Raw genomic sequence first — 21,914 nt, forward strand, 5'->3', positions numbered from 1 at the left:
TATTTCAAACTAAAGATGAGAAAATGGTTGGTTACATTGCCTTTCTATCTTTATTCCCTCTAGCGCCCCCAAATTTGAAATGATTTTTAAATGTCTTGAATTTTCAGAGAGAGAAATTCTAATTCTGCCCACTATAGGTTCTGTAAACGTAAATGAATTGGGGTCTTTTTCTTTATCGTTTATATAAGCTGGTAGATAAGCACCCTTTCAATTTAGAATATTCCGTTATTATTCATGGAAAGAAACTGGCACTTTTGTTTCACAAATAACAGAAAACAAAGGACTTTCTGTATCTATAAAATCAGCAATGGTGAAATTCATTAAAATTTTCATTCGGGACTTCCCTGATGGCGCAGTGGTTAAGAATCTGCCTGCCAATTCAGGGGACACGGGTTCGGGCCCAGGTCCGGTAAGATCCCACATGCCGCAGAGCAACTAAGGCCGTGCGCCACAACTACTGAGCCTGTGCTCTAGAGCCCTCGAGCCACAGCTATTGAAGCCCGCATGCTGCAACTACTAAAGCCTGTGCTCCGCAACGAGAAGTCACCGCAGTGAGAAGCCCACGCACCGCAACGAAGAGTAGCCCCCACTCACCGCAACTAGAGAAAGCCCGCGCGCAGCAACGAAGACCCAATGCAGCCAAAAATAAATAAATTTATAAAAAAATTTTTAATTGGGAAGGGTGAAGATGAATTAAGACTTTTAAAGTATATGGAGGTTAGTTTGTTAAACCTGCTAAAATTGCTGAAAAGAAGTAATGTTAATAGAATTAAACTGGACAATTATAATAGATGCTTGTCTTTCAACAATTTTCCTCAAGTATATTAATCTTAGCTGAATTTAGGAAGCTCTAAGAAAATTTACACAGGAAAAGCCTAGTGACCTTGCTGTCTAGTGGGACTTTTTGTTTTACTGCTGGTTATTGAATGAATATTGCAGTATCCACATGCTTTTTAACTCCTGTTACCATGTGACATTTCTTCAGAATTCATCTGGGAATCAAGTGTTACAACAAAGAAAACTTTCTGGAAAGTAGGAAGAGAGTAGCATTTCCAAAGATTGATAAATGTCTCAGGAACATATATGGGGGGGGAGTGGAAAAGTTCAGAGTTTGTATATAAAGCATTAGAAGTGCCCAGGGATTTATTCTCTCCATTCCTGAGATATTAATAATGAAAATTGAGTTTACACTGAGAACACAAAAGATGGGTAAACACTTGGCTGTCATAATGACTTTCATTATAAAGATGAAAGTTTATCAGTAGGAGTGAATTACTGAATGAAGGACAGTTGAGTTTTTCTGGTACTGGTATATTTACATTTAGTCCTCCCAGTACTTTAGTTTTCCTGTGGTTAATCACACTTTCAATATAAATAAGGCAAAAGTTTACTGGCTTTTCTGGGGTTAGACGCTCCTCATTAGCACTAGATGTAAGCAAGAACAAATTTGGTAATGCATTATTCTTCCACTAAGGCTTATTCTACTCTTGCCTCTTTCCCGATTGGCTAATAGCCACAACTGAGTGGATTACAAATGGGTGCAAGCAACATTTTGAATATACTTAATGCCACTGAATTGTACACTTTAAAATGATTAAAATGGTAAATTTTGTTTGGTGTAGTTAGCACAATTTTTTAAAAACTGGATGTAAGCTGAAGCTCTGGTTGGTTTTAACATAGTATTTTCCCCAAAGGAAGGGTGATAGAGTTAAGATGAACTTTTGACTGACTGAATCAGGCAAGGTATTAGTTCCTAGGGCTGCCATAACTAAGTACAACAAACTCAGTGACTTAAAACAACAGAAATTTATTCTCTCATGGTTCTGGAGGCCAGAAATCTAAAATCAATGTGTCAGCAAAGCCATGCTCACTCTAAAGTCTCTTGAGAAGAATTCTTCCCTTGCCTCTTTCTAGCTTCCAGTGGTTGCCTGCCATCCTTGGTGTTCCTTGACTTACAGTTGCATCACTCAGTCTTTGCCTTTGTCTTCACATGGCCTTCTTCCCTGTGTGTATTTTTACTTGCCCTTCTTATAATGATACCAGTCATTGGATTTAGGGCCCATATTAATCCACTATGACCTCATCTTAACTAATCACATCTCCAAAGACCCTATTTCCAAATTCCAAGGTTCTATGTGGATGTGAAATTTGAGGGGACACTATTCAACCCAGTACAGGTGGTAATAGATTACATTACTGTGTAAACATATAAATTACAAACTCAGCCTATTAGAAAAGAATGTTCAGAAGTTTCTCTAAAAGCTAGATTTAGGGACTTCCCTGGTGGCGCAGTGGTTAAGAATCTACCTGCCAATGCTGGGGACACTGGTTCGATTCCTGGTCTGGGAAGATCCCACGTGCCGCGGAGCAACTAAGCCCCTGCGCCATGACTACTAAGCCTGCGCTCTAGAGCCTGCGAGCCATAACTACTGAAGCCCACAGGCCTAGAGCCCATGCTCCACAACAAGAGAAGCCACCGCAACGAGAAGCCTGCACACCACAACAAAGAGCAGCCCCCGCTCAATGTAACTAGAGAAAGCCAGTGCGCAGCAACGAAGACCCAATGCAGCCAAAAATAAATAAATAATTTTTCAAAAGAAATAAAAAGCTGAGATTTAGAAATTAGACACATTTTTAGAGAAAATACAGCTCTATAGAATAGAGAATACTGGGGAAATTTAAAATTTTTGACCTAAATAGCCTAATGCTTTCCCCCCAGAAGTAGTTTTCAAAATTAGAAATTTCCAAAGTCTAATAAGATAAATTTAGTCAGTCCTACTAATGAAATTGACATTTTGGTTTTAGTTCTAATGCCCTTGTTATCTTTTAGTAAAGTGGAGCTGAGCCACATCAATTTCTCATGGAGTTTGATGACACTTATTTGGGAACAACTAGGACAATGTTTTCCGATGTCTGCCATGTTTATTAAAATTAATTGAACTTTTCCTTCCTTGGGCTTTTGATATTATATTCTGCTGCCCAGATTGCTGCTTGAATAATTTTATGCCACAGTCCTTTGTATTTTTCCTCACACTTACTCTCTTCCTCTGAGGTCCCCAACTCGAAATCCTGATGAATGAGGCTGTTTTTGGTTGCAAGTGACTGACGCTAGTTTAAGCCTAAAGGAATTCATTGGCTCACGCAGCTAGGAAGTTCACACATGTATTGGCTTCTGTAAGCTATAATTTAGATGAGTAGTTTTCGAGTCCATCTAGGGATACTGGGAGACTCCAAGATCTTTTCAGAGGGTCTACAAAGTCAAAAGTATTTTCATAGTAATACTAAGCCATTATGTGCCTTTTTCCTCTCATTTTCTCATTAGATACAGTAGAATTGTCCAGAGGCTACGTGATGTGTAGTGATGTCATCACTCTGATAGCTAATGGAATGTGTGTTTGTATAGTCTCATATTTTAAAAATTTTAATATAGTAAATACCAACAGGTATAACCTACTTAAACAAAAGCTCTTTGGAGTCCTCAATAATTTTTAAGAGTGTAAAGGTGTCCTGAGACCAAAATCTTGAAAACCACAAATTTAGGTCATGTCTCCATCCCAAAGCACTAAGGCAAAGGCAATAGCATTTTCTAATTGGTTGGCCTCAGTCATGTGTTCACCCAGAGGATCAGGATCAGATGAACCCCTACCAAGTAGACAAAGATCAAGGGAGGATGCATCTGGGTACCATATGTAAGGCTAGTGCCTTGATAGATTAGTAGTTAGTCAGAAAGGGTTTAAACTGAAATGTCAACTGAGACTTAAAATTGTTTCTGGTGATAAAAAGTTGAAAAGCTGGATACTTCCATTAAGGCATCTGAAGTAGCATAACAGTTGGGAAAATAAATGCATAACACCCCCCCCCACACACACACACACAAAATCTCCTATCTCTCTCTACCATTACTATAGATTTTAATCTTTTCTGAGGGCTTTAATTTATACATTTGATACGACCCACATTGTTTCATGTTAATATTCAGAAGCTCTTCCCTGTGTGTCCTGACAATTTACAAATGTACAAGGTCACCACTTATTTATATGGCTGCTTACCTGATAAAAGAAGGAAACCAGAAACAAAAAGGTTTTGTTTCTAAAGAAAGCACTGGTTTTTCTCCCTCCTTAATTCAAAGAAAGTGTAGACAGAAGAGGAGGAGGACGGTATTTGCTAGAAGAGGAAGGAATTATTGGATAAGGGAAAGGAGAATGAGATTTGTTAAATGGAAAAGTAACATTAAGTGTCCAGAAACTATTTAATTTCTTAAAAGGGGTCTGTTTACAAGGTCGTCAGTTTTTAGGATACAGTATACACAAGTAAAGAAAAAATAGTCCCTGGGACTTCCTTGGTGGCACAGTGGTTAAGACTCCGTGCTCCCAGTGCAGGGGGGCCAGCTTCGATCCCTTGTCTGGGAATTAGCTCCTACATGCATGCCACAACTAAGAGTTCACATGCCACAACTAAGGAGCCCACGTGCCACAGCTAAGGAACCCATGAGCCGCAACTAGGAAGCCCTCCTGCCGCAACTAAGACCCAGTGCAACAAACCAAATAAATAAATAAATAAATATTTTTAATAAAACAAAGAAAAAATAGTCCAAAACTTAACCACTGACATGGATTAAGTTTAAGTGAGCTTTTTAAAAAAAATCAAAAATTATTATTATTAATTGGTTTCCATATAATCAAAGCCCAACTACCCTAGAAAAATAGTTTTGTCTCTATAAAAGCAACAAAAAATTATTTTGTTAACCTAAGTAACCTCATTTTCTCCCAGGTTGACTAATAATTGGAGGAAGTATGGTCGATAGGAATGTTTATACGGTAGTTTAGCTTAAAATGAACCTGCAGTAGAAGTTTGAAATGTTAAAAAGCATAAATGAATTGGTGAAGGAAGCAGAGATGATGGATTTTTCAGTTGTGCTGAAAAATCTCATTTTACCATGTAATAATTACATTTCATATTTATCTGTGTATCACCTGCTGTGGGATTGATTGGGTGCAGAGCGTGAATCCCTTTCCGACACAGAACCTTGTTTCCTTCCCATTTCCTAATATTTGATGACTAAATACAGAACATATAAGGCAATAGGGACTTTGAATTGCTAGCAGTGCAGGCTACTCCCAAGGTACCAGAGGGGCTGTTAGAAATTTGCCTTGCCATGTAACAGCTTGCAGAAGCCTCTGCCTATAAAAGGAGACACCAGCTAACCTGGCCAGAGTTCACGTAAACAATATTAAAGCTGGATTTTTCTGCCTGGATCTAAAAGAGTAAAGCGAAATGTTGCATACTGTCCCTTGTCCCCTTTGATGACTGCAATTCTAGATTAAAGATGAAAATAGCAGACTGTTGTTGTTGGCCGTATTTCATTTAGGAAAGAAGTATGACAAACATTACAAATCACTTTGTGGTCATTGCAAAACAGCAACTTTTGGGGGTGAAATGTTAGCAAATATTCTTTGAATAGCTAGAATGTCAAGGTAAAATAAATGAGATAAGCCACAAAAATAGTACTACCCAAGATTATGGTTATTAAATGTTTTACTGATGGGATAGAGTTTTCCTCAGTTGAATTTAAAATTGAAAAGTATCTCCCAAGTACAGTCAAGAGTATCAGTGATTTTATTCTGAGAGAAACATAACTGGAATATTATGAGTATAAATAAAATTGTAATGTTTCACTGCCATAAATATTTTCTGATTACTAATTCAGTTTTGCTAATAATTTGATTCTGAGATGGGAATGTCCTAAATATAGACATATTCCAACCATATTGGAAGGAACAGCCCTCCCTGTAATTTAAACTAATATTGGATTCATCAGTGATTCTCTTGGGAGTTTGGGTATCTTGAATGAGTCTCTGATCTGTTGGGTAAGTTGACCGAATAAATTTGTACCCACAAAGCTGAGATCCATATTCTGGACTTATCAAAATGCAGACACCCAGGCATAGCCAGCCAATCTAACAGATAACTTTGCACTGCCATATAGGTGAAAGTCGGAATCCAATGTGAAGTCTTAAAGACAGTAGAAAAAAAGGCTATAATATTTCAGTTTTGTGCTTTGAAGAAATTGAAAGATTTGGAACATTTGAGGGAAAGGTGATAAGCCTAATAATAATGAACATACAATTTCAGTACTTTAGAGATGGCAAATGATTCACTTTTTAAGAAGTTATACATCTCTGCTAGCAAGTGAATTGTTCATTTCATGCTTTGGTTAACAAAAATAAATGGGAAAAAAGGTCAGATACTCATCTAAACCCATTTCAATGGTAAAAACAAACAAACAAAAACCATGATTTTAAAACATTTGAATGGTGTTCTTTTAATCCAATTTTTAAAAGGGGAATCAGAGGCCTTGTGATTAAATGATGTATTCCAGATAGTCAGTGGTACAATCAGATTTTATTTTCCTGATTTTTGTTCTCATTGCTCTGTCTAATCCAATTGACTTGGAAAATCTTTCAGGACTGCTAAAGCACAGAGGGCCTAGATGAGAACAGATGTGGCTTTCTTGAAACAGAATGTGGACTATACACTCAGCTAACTCAGTTGGTAGAACATGAAACTAATTGTCTCAGGACTGCAGAGCCTGTTATTTTTGTGGTCAAGAGAGGAAAGATATGAGTTAAATCGGAATATGAATTGGCAGTAATAATACCAGGCTCTGGTAATTAGCTTAACTGTTACCGTGGGGCAGTAACATGTGGGACTTTGGACACCCTTTCAACATATCTGAACTTCAGTGTCCTCTTCTGTAAAGTGATGGAGATTTATACTTGTTTAAAGTCCCATCTAATGCCCAAATTCTATGATTTCATGTAAAGTTTTCCAGTCTGAAAGTACATTTTAAAAAATCCGCCTTTAAAGCAACCTTTAAAAATGTAAATTGACCTTGGGAGACGGCAGATTTTTACTTAGTTGGCTTACTTTACTCATTACACCATACAAGGGATTCCTACAGGTAATGAAGTATTTTGTAACAAATCAACTTTCCTCATATTGACATGAGATAGGAAATTAATGACAACTTAATTAAAGAAAAGATCTGAAGATCTCAGGGACTACAGTATGATCCAGTGGTATCATACTGACACAAGACAGGGTGTCAATAGACCTGGGACTTTGGAATTAACTTTCTGTGGCCTTATGCCATACCTGAGGCTCTATCAAATCCCAGGTACTGTGTTAGGTGATCAAAATGAAAAGATGAAGAAGACACAGTCCTGGGTCTCAAAGAGCTCGCAGTTTGGTAAGGGAGATCAATAGCTGGGTAAATAAACAATTGCAAGATAGTTCGCTAAGTGCTATGGTAGACATAAGGTAGCCTGAACAATGATTCTGAAACCTGGCTTCACATAAGAATTTCCTGGGGAACTTTTTAAAAAATACAGGTGTTTTTACCCTCTCTCTCAGAGATCATAATTTTTTTTAAAAATTTTATTTATTTTTGGCTGCGTTGGGTCTCCATTGCTGCAAGCAGGCTTTCTATGGTTGCGGTGAGCTGGGGCTACTCTTCGCTGCAGTGCGCGGGTGGACTTCTCATTGCGGTGGCTTCTCTTGTTGCAGAGCACAGGCTCTAGGCACGTGGACTTCAGTAGTTGCAGCACGCGGGCTTCAGTAGTTGTGGCTTGCAGGCCCTAGAGTGCAGGCTCAGTAGTTGTGGTGCATGAGCTTAGTTGCTCCATGGCATGTGGGATCTTCCCGGACAAGGGATTGAACCTGTGTCCCCTGCATTGGCAGGTGGATTCTTAACCACTGCGCCACCAGAGAAGTCCCTCAGAAATCATAATTTACATGATCTGGAGAGAGGCTTAGTGAATTGGTGTTTTTAAAAGCTCCCAAGGATATTCTGATACACAACTAGGATTGAGAATTACTGGGATAGTAGAAGGGCACCAAACTTGGCCCTTAGGTCAAATAGGCAACAGTCAAGCAGATAAGAGGAGAAGAATCTTTCAGACAGAGGAACAGCTTTGTGCAAAGGCATGGATATAACAGAACTCATGGTGAATCAGGGGAACTGCAACTAGATCTGTGCAGCTCACTGTAGATGTATGAGGGAAGGAGGTTTCAGTGAAAGATGAGATTGGGGATGTAGGCAGGAGGCAGATCTTTATGTGTTTTGTGAAAGAGTTTGGACTTTATACTGAAGTCAAGGGGAAATCAGTAGGGACGTGACATGATCTCATTTCTCCTTTCGAAAAGATAGTTTCAGTGGTGCTGTGGAAGATGGATTAGAGGGGCTGGAATCAGGGAAACTAGTTAAAAGAGGGTGTGGTAATCCAGGCAGGAAAGAGAGCCTGAACTAAAACAGTGGCACTGGGAAGGCAGAAGATATTCATGGAATAGATAACTAGGAGGCAGTATCAACAGTGCAGATGGGTGTGGTGGGTGAAAGAGTAGAGGAGTCTATGGAGTATTATTTCCTTATTTTGTAACTACTTTTGCTCATTTGCTAGTGGAGGATCTGCCCAGAACTAAACACTTCAGAGGTGGAGAGAACAGATTTTTATGGACTTGTTAACAACATACAGTGTGGTTTGAATCTAGTCATTTCAAAAATCAAAAGCTATCAAAATAATCAGAGGCTGTTTACAATCCCTAAATGACTAAATTCCTGACATGCTTAAGGCCAAGCATCTAACTAGCATTTCCACTCATTGTGGAGGGGAGAGAGAGTGGAAATAGCACTAAAACGGAGGTTTGAGAGATTTTAATGAACACAAATGGCTGTACCTAGTCTTTAAATCTGTCCAAAGCAAAGGGAGTGAAAGCTTTCTAATCCTTCAGCGCTTCATCTGGCCTTGACCTCAGAAAAAAGAGCCTCCCTCTTCCTTCATCAAACTGACTTCCTTTAGCTCCTTGTTGTTCTGTGTAGGTCTTTGCGCCCAGAATTCTCTAAGACAGGAAAAAACAGAAAAAAATGACAGCTAAAGCACCAAGTGTCCTGGCACTCATTTTGCAAATCCTCTAAAAATATTAAATTAGAATACTAAAAATATTAACAAATGCATTCCAAAATTCTACACCCACTGTCTATTCAAGCCTTTGAAATGATTTCGAAAACCAAAGTAATTTTCACATTAGATTCACTTTTGCCAGTAGTTGCTCTGCTCATAGTTGCAGTGTCCATGGTACCTGATGGGGAAAATTAGGAAAATGAGAGCTTTCTTTGAGTAAAAAACCTAGTTTTATTTTGAGTTGCAAGGCTATTAGCATTCGTCATAGTACCATATCATTGTAGGACTGACTCTGGTATTAGCATTGATGTGGATTTTCTAATTGTTGTTTTAGAAAATAACTTCATCAAACAATGTTTTTAAAGTTGAAGTGGCAAACCTTTTTTTGGTGGGGGGGGGGGGGAGGGTACGTGGGCCTCTCACTGTTGTGGCCTCTCCCGTTGCAGAGCATAGGCTCCGGACACGCAGGCTCAGCGGCCATGGCTCACGGGCCCAACCGCTCCATGGCATGTGGGATCTTCCCGGGCCGGGGCACGAACCCATGTCCCCTGCATCGGCAGGCGGACTCTCAACCACTGCGCCACCAGGGAAGCCCTGGCAAACCTTTTTTTTCTGTTGAGAGCTCATATCCCACAGGACAAAAAAATCGTTTGAAGATTACATCAAGTAAAAACAATTTTATTTGAGAGCCTACAAAGTGTGCTTCCAATACAACTTTTAAATGAAGAAATGAGTTGATAAATCACGCACATATCTGCACACCCTCTGGTAACCCAGACACACATTCCACAAAAATGGCTAACTGTGGACAGCGGAGAACAAACAAAAGATGAAGGTGGGGGTGGGGATGAGAAAGAGGAGGCAGAGAGAGAGGCACAGACTGAGAGAGAAAGGGAGAGAATAAAAAGGGAAAGAGGGAGAATTGTAGGGTGTTAAATAGGCTTTGCGGTGAGTCAGTCCTAGGTGAGGGCTGCCAGACTAAAATATAGGACACCCGGTTAAATTTGAATTTCAATAAACACCAAATAATTTTTAGTATATGTATGTCCCATGCAATAGTTGGGACATATTTAAACTCAACATTTATTGTTTACCTGCAATTCAAACTTAACTGGGGATCTTCTTTCTATTAGCTAAGTATGACAACCTAATCCTAGACAACCTTCTGCTCTCCTGATTGTGTGATGCAAAAAAGTTTAGAATATATTGTCACTCACTGAAATAATCATAATATCAATACAGGTACAGTTTACTTCTTTTTCAACCTTCAAAATTTATATTTAGGAAAGAAGACTTTTGTTCTCCCCTGGACTTCTGTGGAGTTTTATAGGAAGTGAAAGAATGAGCTAGTTTAGAAATTAACTTCGGACTTCCCTGGTGGCATAGTGGTTAAGAATCCACCTGCCAATGCAGGGGACACGGGTTCGATCCCTGGTCTGGGAAGATCCCACATGCCGTGGAGCAACTATGCCCGTGTGCCACAACCACTGAGCCCGCGTGCCACAACTACTGAAGCCTGCACACCTAGAGCCTGTGCTCCACAACAAGAGAAGCCACCACAATGAGAAGCCCGTGCACCGCAATGAAGTGTAGCCCCCACTCCCTGCAACTGGAGAAAGTCTGCTCGCAGCAATGAAGACCCAATGCAACTGAAAATAAAGAAATAAAAATAAAAAAAGTTAACTTCATGACCTACTAATACCATGAACCGAAGACTGACATTCAAAAGGTTCAAGTTGCTGCAAGGCTTGAAAAAGCCTGTATTTGAGGGCAATGTTATTTATCAAGGACTCACATTGGAGCCAGCTGTGGGTTTCCACCCTTGCCTTTCAGAATTTTAGCTTAACACTACTATTTTCCTTTCAGCAGCACCTGCTGGAGTGTATTCAGCCATCAGGAGGAGTAATACTAAAGTGAAGTAAAGGTTGAAGCTGGGGAGAATGACTTGCTTTCAGAACAGAGGGAGTTATAGAATAAATAAGGTCTCAAGAGTATTCATTTCCCACTGCACTGGGCTTTCATCTGAATTTATAAGTGTAGCAAAATATTCACATGCAACCTTCAGCTTCTTAAAAGAGCTCAAGGAAATGCTAAGAGTTGGGGTGGGCGTTTGGGGGTGGGATAGGGGAGGAGAGAAGAGCAAGGCTGTCAGAATCAAGTGTCTTATCACCAGTTCTATTATTATGGAAGATAAACCTCTTCTTTAAATACCCGCAGATGTGATGGGAAACAGCTGAATTTAAAGATCGCTTCGTGCCTGTGCGCTCTAAGATAGGTGACTGCCAAAGGCCAAGAACTGCTCTCTTGACTCTACAGAATTCTGAGTAGGGCTGCCGTACACTCTGGGTCAAACTGTAATTTTATACTGGTCTGGAAGTAAATCCCTTCAAATGTGACCCGTCTCTGGAAAGACTTCACCGTGGATGTAAAATATTTTTCTCTTCTGTAAGACTAGGTGATGAAGTATGCTAAACCGATGAGACTGACCTGGCTAATGATACATACAACCTGGGCCTCAAGGGAATTTGCACGTAGAGATTGCTTGAAGTGTTACAAAGTCAGTATTAACACAGGATTATATATATATATATATATATATATATATATATATATATATATATATATGTTTTTGGGGGTTTTTTTTGGCGGTACGCGGGCCTCTCACTATTGTGGCCTCTCCCGTTGCAGGGCACAGGCTCCGGACGCGCAGGCTCAGCGGCCATGGCTCACGGGCCCAGCCGCTCCGCGGCACGTGGGATCTTCCCGGACCGGGGCACGAACCCGTGTCCCCTGCATCGGCAGGCGGACTCTCAACCACTGCGCCACCAGGGAAGCCCCAGGATTATATTTTGCCAACCAAACAGATCACACCACTGCAATGCAGCCAACCAGCACACAGGACAAACGATGTGGGAGGAGGAATTCTTGGCGAGGAGCAGTGCGATAACCCTCCCTCTACTTGGAAATGCCTATAGCAGAAGGGCCTGTACCCTGATTGGCTGGAAGGTGTGTCCAAAATTACATTCAATCCTTTAAGACAGATCTGTGAAATTCAATTCTTTTGAAACTAGAGGAAAAGGAACATTATCCAGGAACACTACTAAGTACTTAAACTTCAAAAGGGCCCCACCTTGCGCAATTGCCTGATTTTTTAATTCCTTGTCCTGATCGCCTGATTTATCTGTGGTAGAAAAAAAACAAACAGTATTAGGGATTGTGGAGGGCGGGACAGTGGCTGTTTTTGGAATGGAGGACACTGTAGTTCACGGAGTGGAATAATAGGTACAGATTTTGCAGCAGAATGCTGAATTTAATACGGGATAATCAAGGCTGCCAGTAATACACCTCAGTGTCACAAAGCATGGCAGAAAACACCAAGAGATCTTTTATTTTTTTCATTTGATACATAAATGTAGCACATTTTGTCCTAAGGGCAATAGAAGACTGATGGCTCCCTGCAGGTTCCTGAATTACCACTGTTTATGGACTAAAGGCCTGGATGTGATTGGTGCCACCTACTGGGATAAATGAAGAATTACAAATCTGTCAACCCCTTTTGGAAGTAGTATTTCTTTTGTTACTGAACAAATTAATGTTGGGGGTATGATTCTTTATTGGGAGGATTATACATTAAACAAGTGATAAGCTTGAATTCAAATCATAGCCTTTAGTTGTGGAAGAGTCATAAGAAATCACATACTGGAACACTGTCACTTTATAGCATATTTTAGGAGGTGAACTTTGGATATGCAGTCAGAAGCCTGGCTTCTCTGAACTAGTTTCTTGTTCTATAATACCTACCCCACAGAGTCATTGTGAGGGTTACACAAAATCATGTTTTCAACATGCTCTATAATATGTTATGGTTGCTTTAGATAAAGAAAAACACTGAAACAAAATGACTGGTCCAGGACATCTAAATGGCTAGCCTCAGAGTAAGGCCTGCAACTCATATATCTGACTCTAAATCCAGTGCTTTTCCCAGTAAATTGCTATTTCCCAAAATTTGATGGTGAGATGATTTTAGGAGGCAACTGCAATAAATTTAGGAGGTGCTGGAACACAGCATTAAATACTATAAATCACAGTGAGAAAATTATTCCTTTTTCGATTCTTTCAAACTTGACACCTTGATGGCATCAAGGAGAAGAGTTTCAGTTTGGTGCTGGTTTTCTTTAAAACTCTCTACATCTTGCTGATCTCATTTCCTAATAAAGATAAAACAGGTCTTAGGGTTCAGCACTGTGTTAGAATACTAAAATTTTGTTCTCAGTATACTTATTATGTTTACTTTCTATTATAGAAAACTACATCTGTTTTTCGTTTACAACACATATTACTGTTGGTAATAATATCTTAATATAACTACTTTAAAAATCCCTCTACGAAGAAAACTAATATTTCTTTTGTTTTCTTTTCAATAATTAAACACTAGGTTATAAATAGGTCAATAAAACCAAAATCTAAGACTTAAATTTCATATCCACTTGGGCTCAGACAAACTCAGAGATTTTGTATATGTGTGTATTAGAAAATGAAACTGGTCTACAATCAGTGCTCAATGCATGTACAGTCAATAACACGCAAGCAATGGGTCACGCATGCCTGTGGCTACGTGCACTTGTGGTAACTGAACAGTTTAGAGTCCTATCGCTTAATACTCCAGAAGCATTAGAGGAGAGAAGAGAAAAGAGGATGTTGATCTGTGGGCTGTTCTAGTTCAGAGTTCAGAGATTCAGTGTTCCGCAAGCAAGGGAAAAAATATCTTCCGCGGTGATCACGCTGAAGGGAATCTTTCACTATTTATTTTCTTGGCTTGATTTGAATCCAGAGTGAAAAGATTTTTGGCTCCTTACTCTATGGATCCCTTGAGATGACTTTCAACTAATTTTAAATGAAATAAGACGTGGATCTCTCACCCTCATAACCCTCCCCTCCTCTATCTTTTTAATTTGCATCTTAATGACTTTATACTGCTTCTGGTTGTATTCCAGGTTCTTATTGGAGAAGAAAACCTCAAGCTTTCTGCTTTCCAATCTTATCAGAACAACAGTTAAAAGAGAGACATGAATGGAACACTGGCTGAAGGATAGGTAGTTCCTCCAATCATCCAGATTTTCTAAATTTTAAATATGGATGAAGTCAGACCAACAGAGTGCTATGGACCTGGACCAAATCATCTTGAGCTGATCCATCGCTTTTAAAAAAAGTTCACATCAGGGGCTTCCCTGGTAGCGCAGTGGTTGAGAGTCCGCCTGCTGATGCAGAGGACACGGGTTCATGCCCTGGTCCGGGAAGATCCCACATGCCGCAGAGCGGCTGGGCCCGTGAGCCTGCGCGTCCGGAGCCTGTGCTCCGCAACGGGAGAGACCACAACAGTGAGAGGCCCGCGTACCGCCAAAAAAAAAAAAAAAAAAAAAGTTCACATCAATAATTTCTTATCAGATTGTGCCAAGGAACAGATAAGAAACAGCCTAGGAAATTTAGATTCTGAATTTATTTTAGAAATATTTTTGAGGACATTAGCTACTATGACACACATAGAGTGTCTTGTTCCCCTGATGAGGACCTGGAAGAGAAATTTCTCTCTCATTTCAGTACCAGTAAAAGCTGTGTTTCTTCTGAGAACTTGGTTTATTTTTATTTTGTGGACACCATAAATTCATGTTTCTTTTTCGGGGAAATTCATAACCAAGACTGAAGCCTCCCTGTACCAACTGTATGGTAATTTCACTACACATTTTTATGTATTTACCTGGCTTCAACTTATTTTCCCTTTGCCTTGATTTAGTCATCTGTTTATTTGATCTTCATGCTGTGTGTGATTTTATAAGTTATTCAAGACCTTATGGAATATGATTGAGAAGAAATTAGAGACATACATATTAATACTGATAAAACATTGGCATCCCTTAGCCATGATCTCTTATTGCATCTCTTATTGCATCTTTTTTAAATTACAGAGTTCAGATTCATAGATCCATGAAAATTTAAGAGCCCTTTCTTCCTGTCCCTAAGAAAACCATTCCTTTATTTTTTTGTGATAAGCTATATGATTTCCTCTAATGATGCCATAAATTCTTTGGGGTGGGGAAATGGTGAAACTCCCAGAGGAATATCTGGATTGGTGAAACTCACAACCATTGTTGGATGTCTCTTTGGCCTTCTATTCTGAAGTAGCAGAGTCTATTCCAATAAGATTTGTGAGATCAAACTACTCTAATTCCTAAGAAAGGGGACGAGGTGAGGAGAAAACTAATATTTCATCAGGTGTCAACTATGTATCAACTACATATGCTAAGCACACAATATATTACTCAGTCTTTACAAAGGAAAATTTTATTTCCTCTAGAGGAATCCTTACCTTGATATAAGAGTTTCAGTGTAATAATAATGATGATGATAGTGAAAACATTTTTTATAACACCGCTAACTAACTTACTGTGTGCCAGGTATTGTGTTATCACTTTACAGGTAATGGGATCTCCAATGTAAAACCAAACAAACCTCAAATTGTGTACCTATGATACTCTACCTACCTCGGGACCCAGGAAGATTAAAAAATGCTTGCTTTGGCTCAAAATTCTGCTGTATGTACAGTGATAACTTAAGATCATTGTGCTTCTGGTAGTTCTTCAAGGCTTCAATTCTCAGCTCGATCACTTGGCCATTAAAGTCATTCTATAAGAGAACATTTTTCAAAACTACTCATATAGTATTGACTTCTCTAAATCCACTATTACCTGAATCCTTTTAACTCAGAAGTTTAAAAATGAACCTATCATGCTCAGTCTTTAAAAGTGGGCAGAAATTATGTGTGATTTTTCCCCCCATTTCAAATAGGACAAAATCAAGATCATAGGGAAAAAGTGCTATACTCAAGGTGAAGCTGGAGATAGGTCTCTTCAGCCATCTTCCCACAAAACATTTCTTTTAGCATGACAATTGGTAATCCAGATGAGAGGATCAGGTTTACCATTAGGAAACTAAAAGCCTCTATATTGCATGAATGAAATTGTACCCTGTGTCCAGCCTTGGAAGACTTAGTACCTGAATGAAGTTAGCTTGTTCCTGATACCTGACCCATTCCATTTTCCTCTGTTGCTTTTCCTGGTGGAAGAAAGAGCCTCTGGTGACAAAGTAAATTGAGATCAGAAATCAGTTTTCTCAATATGCTGCAAAGACTTTATAGCAAAATTATGGTGTCATAGATTCACTAATATATTGGTTTCAACTGCAGTCCTCTTAATTGGCATCACCTGTACATCCCACTCTCCAAAAGCTAAAAGCTAAAAGAACAGGATGTTTTCTATCAATGAGTTGGCTGCAGGAAGATTAGATACAAGCATAATATCTCTAAATAAATGTTCAAAAACAAATTAACAAGTGTTTTGACATCACATAGCTATTTCAAAGTTGTCATTATTGGTACAGATTTTCCCACTTTGCTCTAGCTATCATGATTTACCAGAAACTTGCCGTGTCACTGACTCAGATGTAATACCCCAAGGGAACCAGATCTCCTATAAAATTTTGTATCAGTTCAGGAGCACACTTAGGCAGATTATTGCTACATTAAAGATTTCTAATCTATCAGCTCTAAAAGCCACTACTTTCAGAAAGATCATACTACCTTCCTTATTTCCTTCACTTTCTCTGCATACAATGTCTCCAGTTCATTCTTGGTCTTCCTAGATGATGAGGGGGTTTGGGGAGCCTGGGAATAAAGAAGATAGCTAAAGGAAAAGGAGGTCCCAGGAAAGAAATGCAATGTCTTAGCAGACAGTAAATCCAATATACCCTTAAGGCCCAGATCCTTCCTATCTGTCTACCCTAATCAGTCCTGATTCTCAACGGGCTGTTGCCATCTGTGTGGCATCAACAACTTTGAAATTCTGAGCACCATGCAGTCCACTTGCCTTTCTGTCCTGTAAGTCTGCTTTGTTCTTTATCTGCAGTGCTTTTTGTTGATCACTGAGTTCTTCTGTGCTGAATGTCTGTAGAGAGACATTTTGGCAAAGCTTTAAATTACTGGGACTTCATGAGGGAAGTGGAAAGCCAATGTCAAGGCTTTTGGTTCCTGCCAGTCAGAAAACTCTCAGGGCCTGATATGAAAAGTGTACTACCAAAGGAGGTTCAGAATGGAATGAGCCCTTCCATCTGGTCTTTTGAGTGAAACTTATAATAATAAAAACTATTAACTGAACCTTTATTATATGTCAATCACTACTGTAAGCTACTTACTACATTACTTATTTACTCTACTACATTACAAATGTTCTCATTTAATCCTCACAGGACTATTTTTATTTCCATTTTATAGATAAGAAAACTGAGCCTTAGAGAGGTTAAGTCATTTGTTTAGGGTGACTCAGTTAGGAAAGTACAGAGCTGGAATCTGAACCAGATCTCTTGGACTCTGAAGTCTGTCTTCTTAACCACTAGGCATACGATCTTGTCTCTCTATTTCTCATTGTCTAAAAGTATGGGGAGGGAAAGTCAATCACAAGCTCAGCTATATGGACATCCCTTATACAAAGTCTTTTGGGAGCTCTGGAGAAACTGGATTTTGATAGAGGAATGATGCTGGCATATTTCCTATCACTAAGACTCAAGAACTCAGAAACTAAAACTTCTCACAACTCATAGAATTGATTTGTAGCTGCCACTAAGAACTAGGAGCAGATCTCAGTACAAGATGCAGTGCTTGATAGTATCCTAATTATCTGTGGAAAGGTGAGATGGAAAAAGCAGTCAGCGATCACACTCACACCTGTTTATATCACAAGACAATTCAGGTCTCATAATTTGTGAAAAAACACTTGGATCCCAAAGCCTTAGTCCACAAAGGAATTTCTACCCCTGCTTGGTTTCCCAGCAAAATATTTTTGTATTAAACAATGCTGTGATTATTGCAAAGTCAAAGGGGAATTAGAATCAGGTATTCGTTCATTCAACTTACATTTATTGATTGTCTACTATGGGTCAAGCATTGTGCTACATGCTAGGGATTCCAAGATGAACAAAGCAATCAAGATACTGGAGAAGCATGTATTCCAGAACAGGGCAGGGAGATAATAAACAAATAAAATAATAATAACACAATAAAATTTAAAAAATAGTGATCTTATATTATAAAAAGTGCTACGGAAGACATGAACAGAATTGTATAATAGGAAGGGTGTGTGTGGGGGGTGATGTCCTTTTTCAGGTGGAGTGAATAAGGAGGGCTTCCCTGAGGAGGTGACATTTAAGCGGAGACCTGAAGGATGAGAATGAGCCAACTATAAGAAAATAGCATTACAAAGCCCAGGGATAAAGCAAAAGCAAAAGTCTTTAGAAAGGAAAGGTCTTGGCATGTGGAGACCAGTGTGGGAGGGGAGGACTTCTATGAGAGGAGACTAGAAAGGTAGGCAAGAGCCAGACTATACCTGGAATGGCTGTAAAGGGTTTTCCTAAGGAGAGTGACATTACTTGATTGTTTTAAATAAGATCAGAGAATGAATTGGAATGAGGCATGGGTGGAAACAGAGACATGAAAAAATGAGGATGTAGACCAGAAAAAAGGGAAGCTTCTTTGCATTCTGGTTTGTAAGACAGATACTTTCAAGAGATCCTTAGAGGCACACATACCTTGTTCCATAGCATCTCCATTTCCTTCCGAAGCATCTTGTTTTTCCTTTCCTGGTGGAGAGGAAAAAGCAAATAGAAATATGTGTTTGTCTAGTCATTAAAGTTGGAAGAAATTACTAATAGGGGGACTAAGGGGTAGGGGCATAGTAAACCACAGAGGAAGGCAATAAATGGGCCTAGCCCCAAACCCAGGAACATGAGAGATAAGATTGATGATGATGATAAAAAATAATAACAATTTGGAATAGTAACTTTAATTATGGTAATTGTGGTATATCAATATAGTAATGAGTTTCTCACACTTGAAACACGTAAGATGTTCTGATCATATGGCAGTTTCTTTGGGGCTTAGACCACTAATTTTTAAGATCCTTTATGTTGTTAATTTTTTTAAATAAATTTATTTATATTTTTATTTATTTATTTTTGGCTGTGTTGGTTCTTTGTTGCTGCACAAAAGCTTTCTCTAGTTGCTGAGAGCAGGGGCTACGCTTCATTGCGGTGCGCGGGCTTCTCATTGTGGTGGCTTCTCTTTGTTGCGGAGCACAGGCTCTGGGTGCACGGGCTTCAGTAGTTGTGGCTCGGGGGCTCTAGAGCACAGGTTCAGTAGCTGTGGCGCATGGGCTTAGTTGTTTCGCGGCATGTGGGATCTTCCCAGACCAGGGCTTGAACCCGTGTCCTCTGCACTGGCAGGCGGATTCTTAACCACTGTGCCACCAAGGAAGTCCTATATTGTTAATTTCTTTAAATCTTGAAAGAATCTCTCAGACCAAACTCTTTCCTTTCTTTTACTTTGGTTATTTTCTATTTCTTCTGAAATGTGAGGGGTTAATATGCTTGTATGCATTAACCTTTAGATGAAAAGTTTTTCAAAAGTCAAAAAAATAGAATTTTTGCTAGCTAGTTCTTATTCTTCCCAACATTTCACCTGACTCCCTTTGGTTCACCCAGGACTTTTCTAGATCAAGGACCTATGAGTGTTGGAGCACCAATGCTAGAGATGAGCACTCTGTCTGACAGCAATGGAATTGAGAGCCCTGTTCAGAAGGCCATTCCCTGGAGTGCCCACCAACCTCTTACCAGATTCTGCTTCGTCTCTTCTGCTTCCTTAATGAGCTCAATGACTGAGGATTCACCATTCCCCTTCCCTGCCATGATCTGCCTCATGATCTGCAGACTAGAAAGAAGACAGAGATATCACAAAACATAATACTTCCTAAAAAGAAATATTAATATTCCATGACCAGTCAGAAACTACTCTACCATGAGAGGGAGATAGGGGCTGAAATCACAAGATTTATGGAAGTCCTTCTAGACATAGAAGGTCTCGAAAAGACAATTTCATTCCTAATTGACGTTTGCCTTAGGTATGTGCTCTATAACGAATTCTGTGCTCTGTAAGGCTCAGAACTTAGGTGTCCAACAGCTAGTGAGACTCCTCTCCACCCCTTCAGAAGAAAGTTTTGTTATATGACTTTTGGGGTAGAAGGGGACTTTTTTTGCCTCTGTGAAGAAGGAGGTTGAAGAACCTCTTGTCTTAAGGATAAATCTCAGAATTATTCCCTACCCCCATCTCTGTTCATCTCCCCTACTTTACTTCTCCACATAAAAACATTTGAGTTAGTTGGAGAACCCACTTATATCCTTATGGTAGCCTCTAGAGAATCAGGCCATCAAGAAGTTTCTGATAAAATCTGAATATCCAATCTATGACTGTAAGAGAGGATATTCTTTAAAGGTATTAATTAACTTATGCTTATGTTCTTTGTGCTTTTCCCTCTCTAATTATAAGCAAAGAAACAAGCCTTTGTGTTCTCTTGCCCTGAGAGGGCTGAGTTTCTCGGTTGTAAACAGCTGGTGCTTTGACTACAACTTTCTGCCTGACGTTTGTTCTCACAACTTTCTGCCTGGTTTTTGCTCTCCAAAAGTCTGAGCTCCCTGAAATGTTTATGGTAGGGTAGAGAATGAAGGTAGACACATTAAGGTGAGATTCTCTGAAACTAGAAAGGAAAAAGAAAGTTGGTGGATCCCAAGAACAGTGAGTGCCCTAGCAAAGAGTTAAGACCTCAACTGCCTAGTACATTTAGTAAGGCCAGACCATAATCCAGAGGACTTTGATGCTCAGAAATGATTACCATTTCACTGTGTGGCAATGGAAGAACAGAATCATTTATCCTAAAGTGATTCCACAAACACAAATGAGGTGCTATCTGTGTGACCATGATGGATTGAGGATAGTAAAGTCTCTTAACAGTTTCTTGGGAAGAAAAGTAATAACTGTAGCCCTGTGAGATGAGCTGAGTTATATTTAATTCTACTAAAAGAAGAAGGATTCCCTGCCACCCTGATTTTGTGGTTACATTCTTTTAATTTACTATAGCTGAAGGTCTAAACCTTTTAAAAAATGTAAATAATCATTGCTAAATCCTATGGATTAAAATTCTCTTGCCTTTCCCCTTCTAGGAAATCCTGAGAAGGGAACACTTACCTTCTTTGTCTTTCCTCCAAGTTAGACATCAACTTCTGGAATAACAGCTTGTTCTTATCTTCTAGAGGTTTTAGCATCTCTAGCAGTTCCTGCTTCCTTAGTTTTAAGTCCTCACTCAACTCCTTCAAGTAGTTGTCATCTATTTTTGGACTTCTGTGGGAAGAGACACTATATTTGCCTTCAGCCCGGGCTAATAACAGAGACCCTCTTTTCGTTCCTGGATAGTTACCACTTGGCATCTTCCGTCAAAGACTCACCTTGTTTTGGAAGATAAGTAAGATCCCGGAGAGTTTGAAGCACTTGACATCTTGAAGGAAAACTTCTACTCTAAGAATAAGAAAGGTCTTCTTGAAAATATGTGCCTTCTTGTTCCATTCATTTAAGTCATCATTTTTGTGCTGCTGTTCTTGAAACTCCTGTTTCATTGGACAGATTTTTAGCTACAGGTTGAGGTCACAATGGCGCTAAGACCACAGATTTAACAGGTCTTTTAAATAACTCCAACATCAGAGACAGCTTGTTGACTGAAAATACTAACTACATCTGAGCAGTTCTTGCCTTAGCTTTAACCAAAGCCAAAAGTTTTATTCTGAAGTTTTTGACTGAGTAGGGTAGAATCATAACACATCTATATTATGGAATTCCTATTGTGTTAGAAAATGATGGCTTGTCAAAAATAACTCATCAACACCATCTTCCATGGCAATTGACCTCCATGGAATGCCTACTATCTGTAGGGCACAGCACTGGATTCTGTGAATAAGGAAAAGGTAAAGACAAAGCATCTGCCTCTGGGAGACTTAGGAGGAGGAGGGGATACCTCTAGGATACAA

General features: G+C 39.4%; 1 protein-coding gene across 1 annotated transcript; it reads right to left on the reverse strand.

Annotated features, from left to right (window-relative positions):
• Positions 1–8,704: 8,704 nt before the first annotated feature.
• On the reverse strand, positions 8,705–21,493 carry CCDC196 (coiled-coil domain containing 196). Its single transcript, XM_073799920.1, has 10 exons — positions 21,339–21,493; positions 21,082–21,234; positions 19,674–19,770; positions 18,594–18,644; positions 16,880–16,957; positions 16,594–16,677; positions 16,011–16,070; positions 15,500–15,641; positions 9,083–9,138; positions 8,705–8,898 (listed from the first exon to the last, which is right to left on the reverse strand). Exons 1-10 carry the CDS (start codon positions 21,386–21,388, stop codon positions 8,779–8,781), a joined length of 891 nt encoding a protein of 296 aa, XP_073656021.1. The 5' UTR covers positions 21,389–21,493; the 3' UTR covers positions 8,705–8,778.
• Positions 21,494–21,914: the final 421 nt, after the last annotated feature.

Source organism: Tursiops truncatus, chromosome 2 (assembly GCF_011762595.2).
Source record: "Tursiops truncatus isolate mTurTru1 chromosome 2, mTurTru1.mat.Y, whole genome shotgun sequence".
In the NCBI taxonomy this organism is placed as follows: domain Eukaryota; kingdom Metazoa; phylum Chordata; class Mammalia; order Artiodactyla; family Delphinidae; genus Tursiops; species Tursiops truncatus.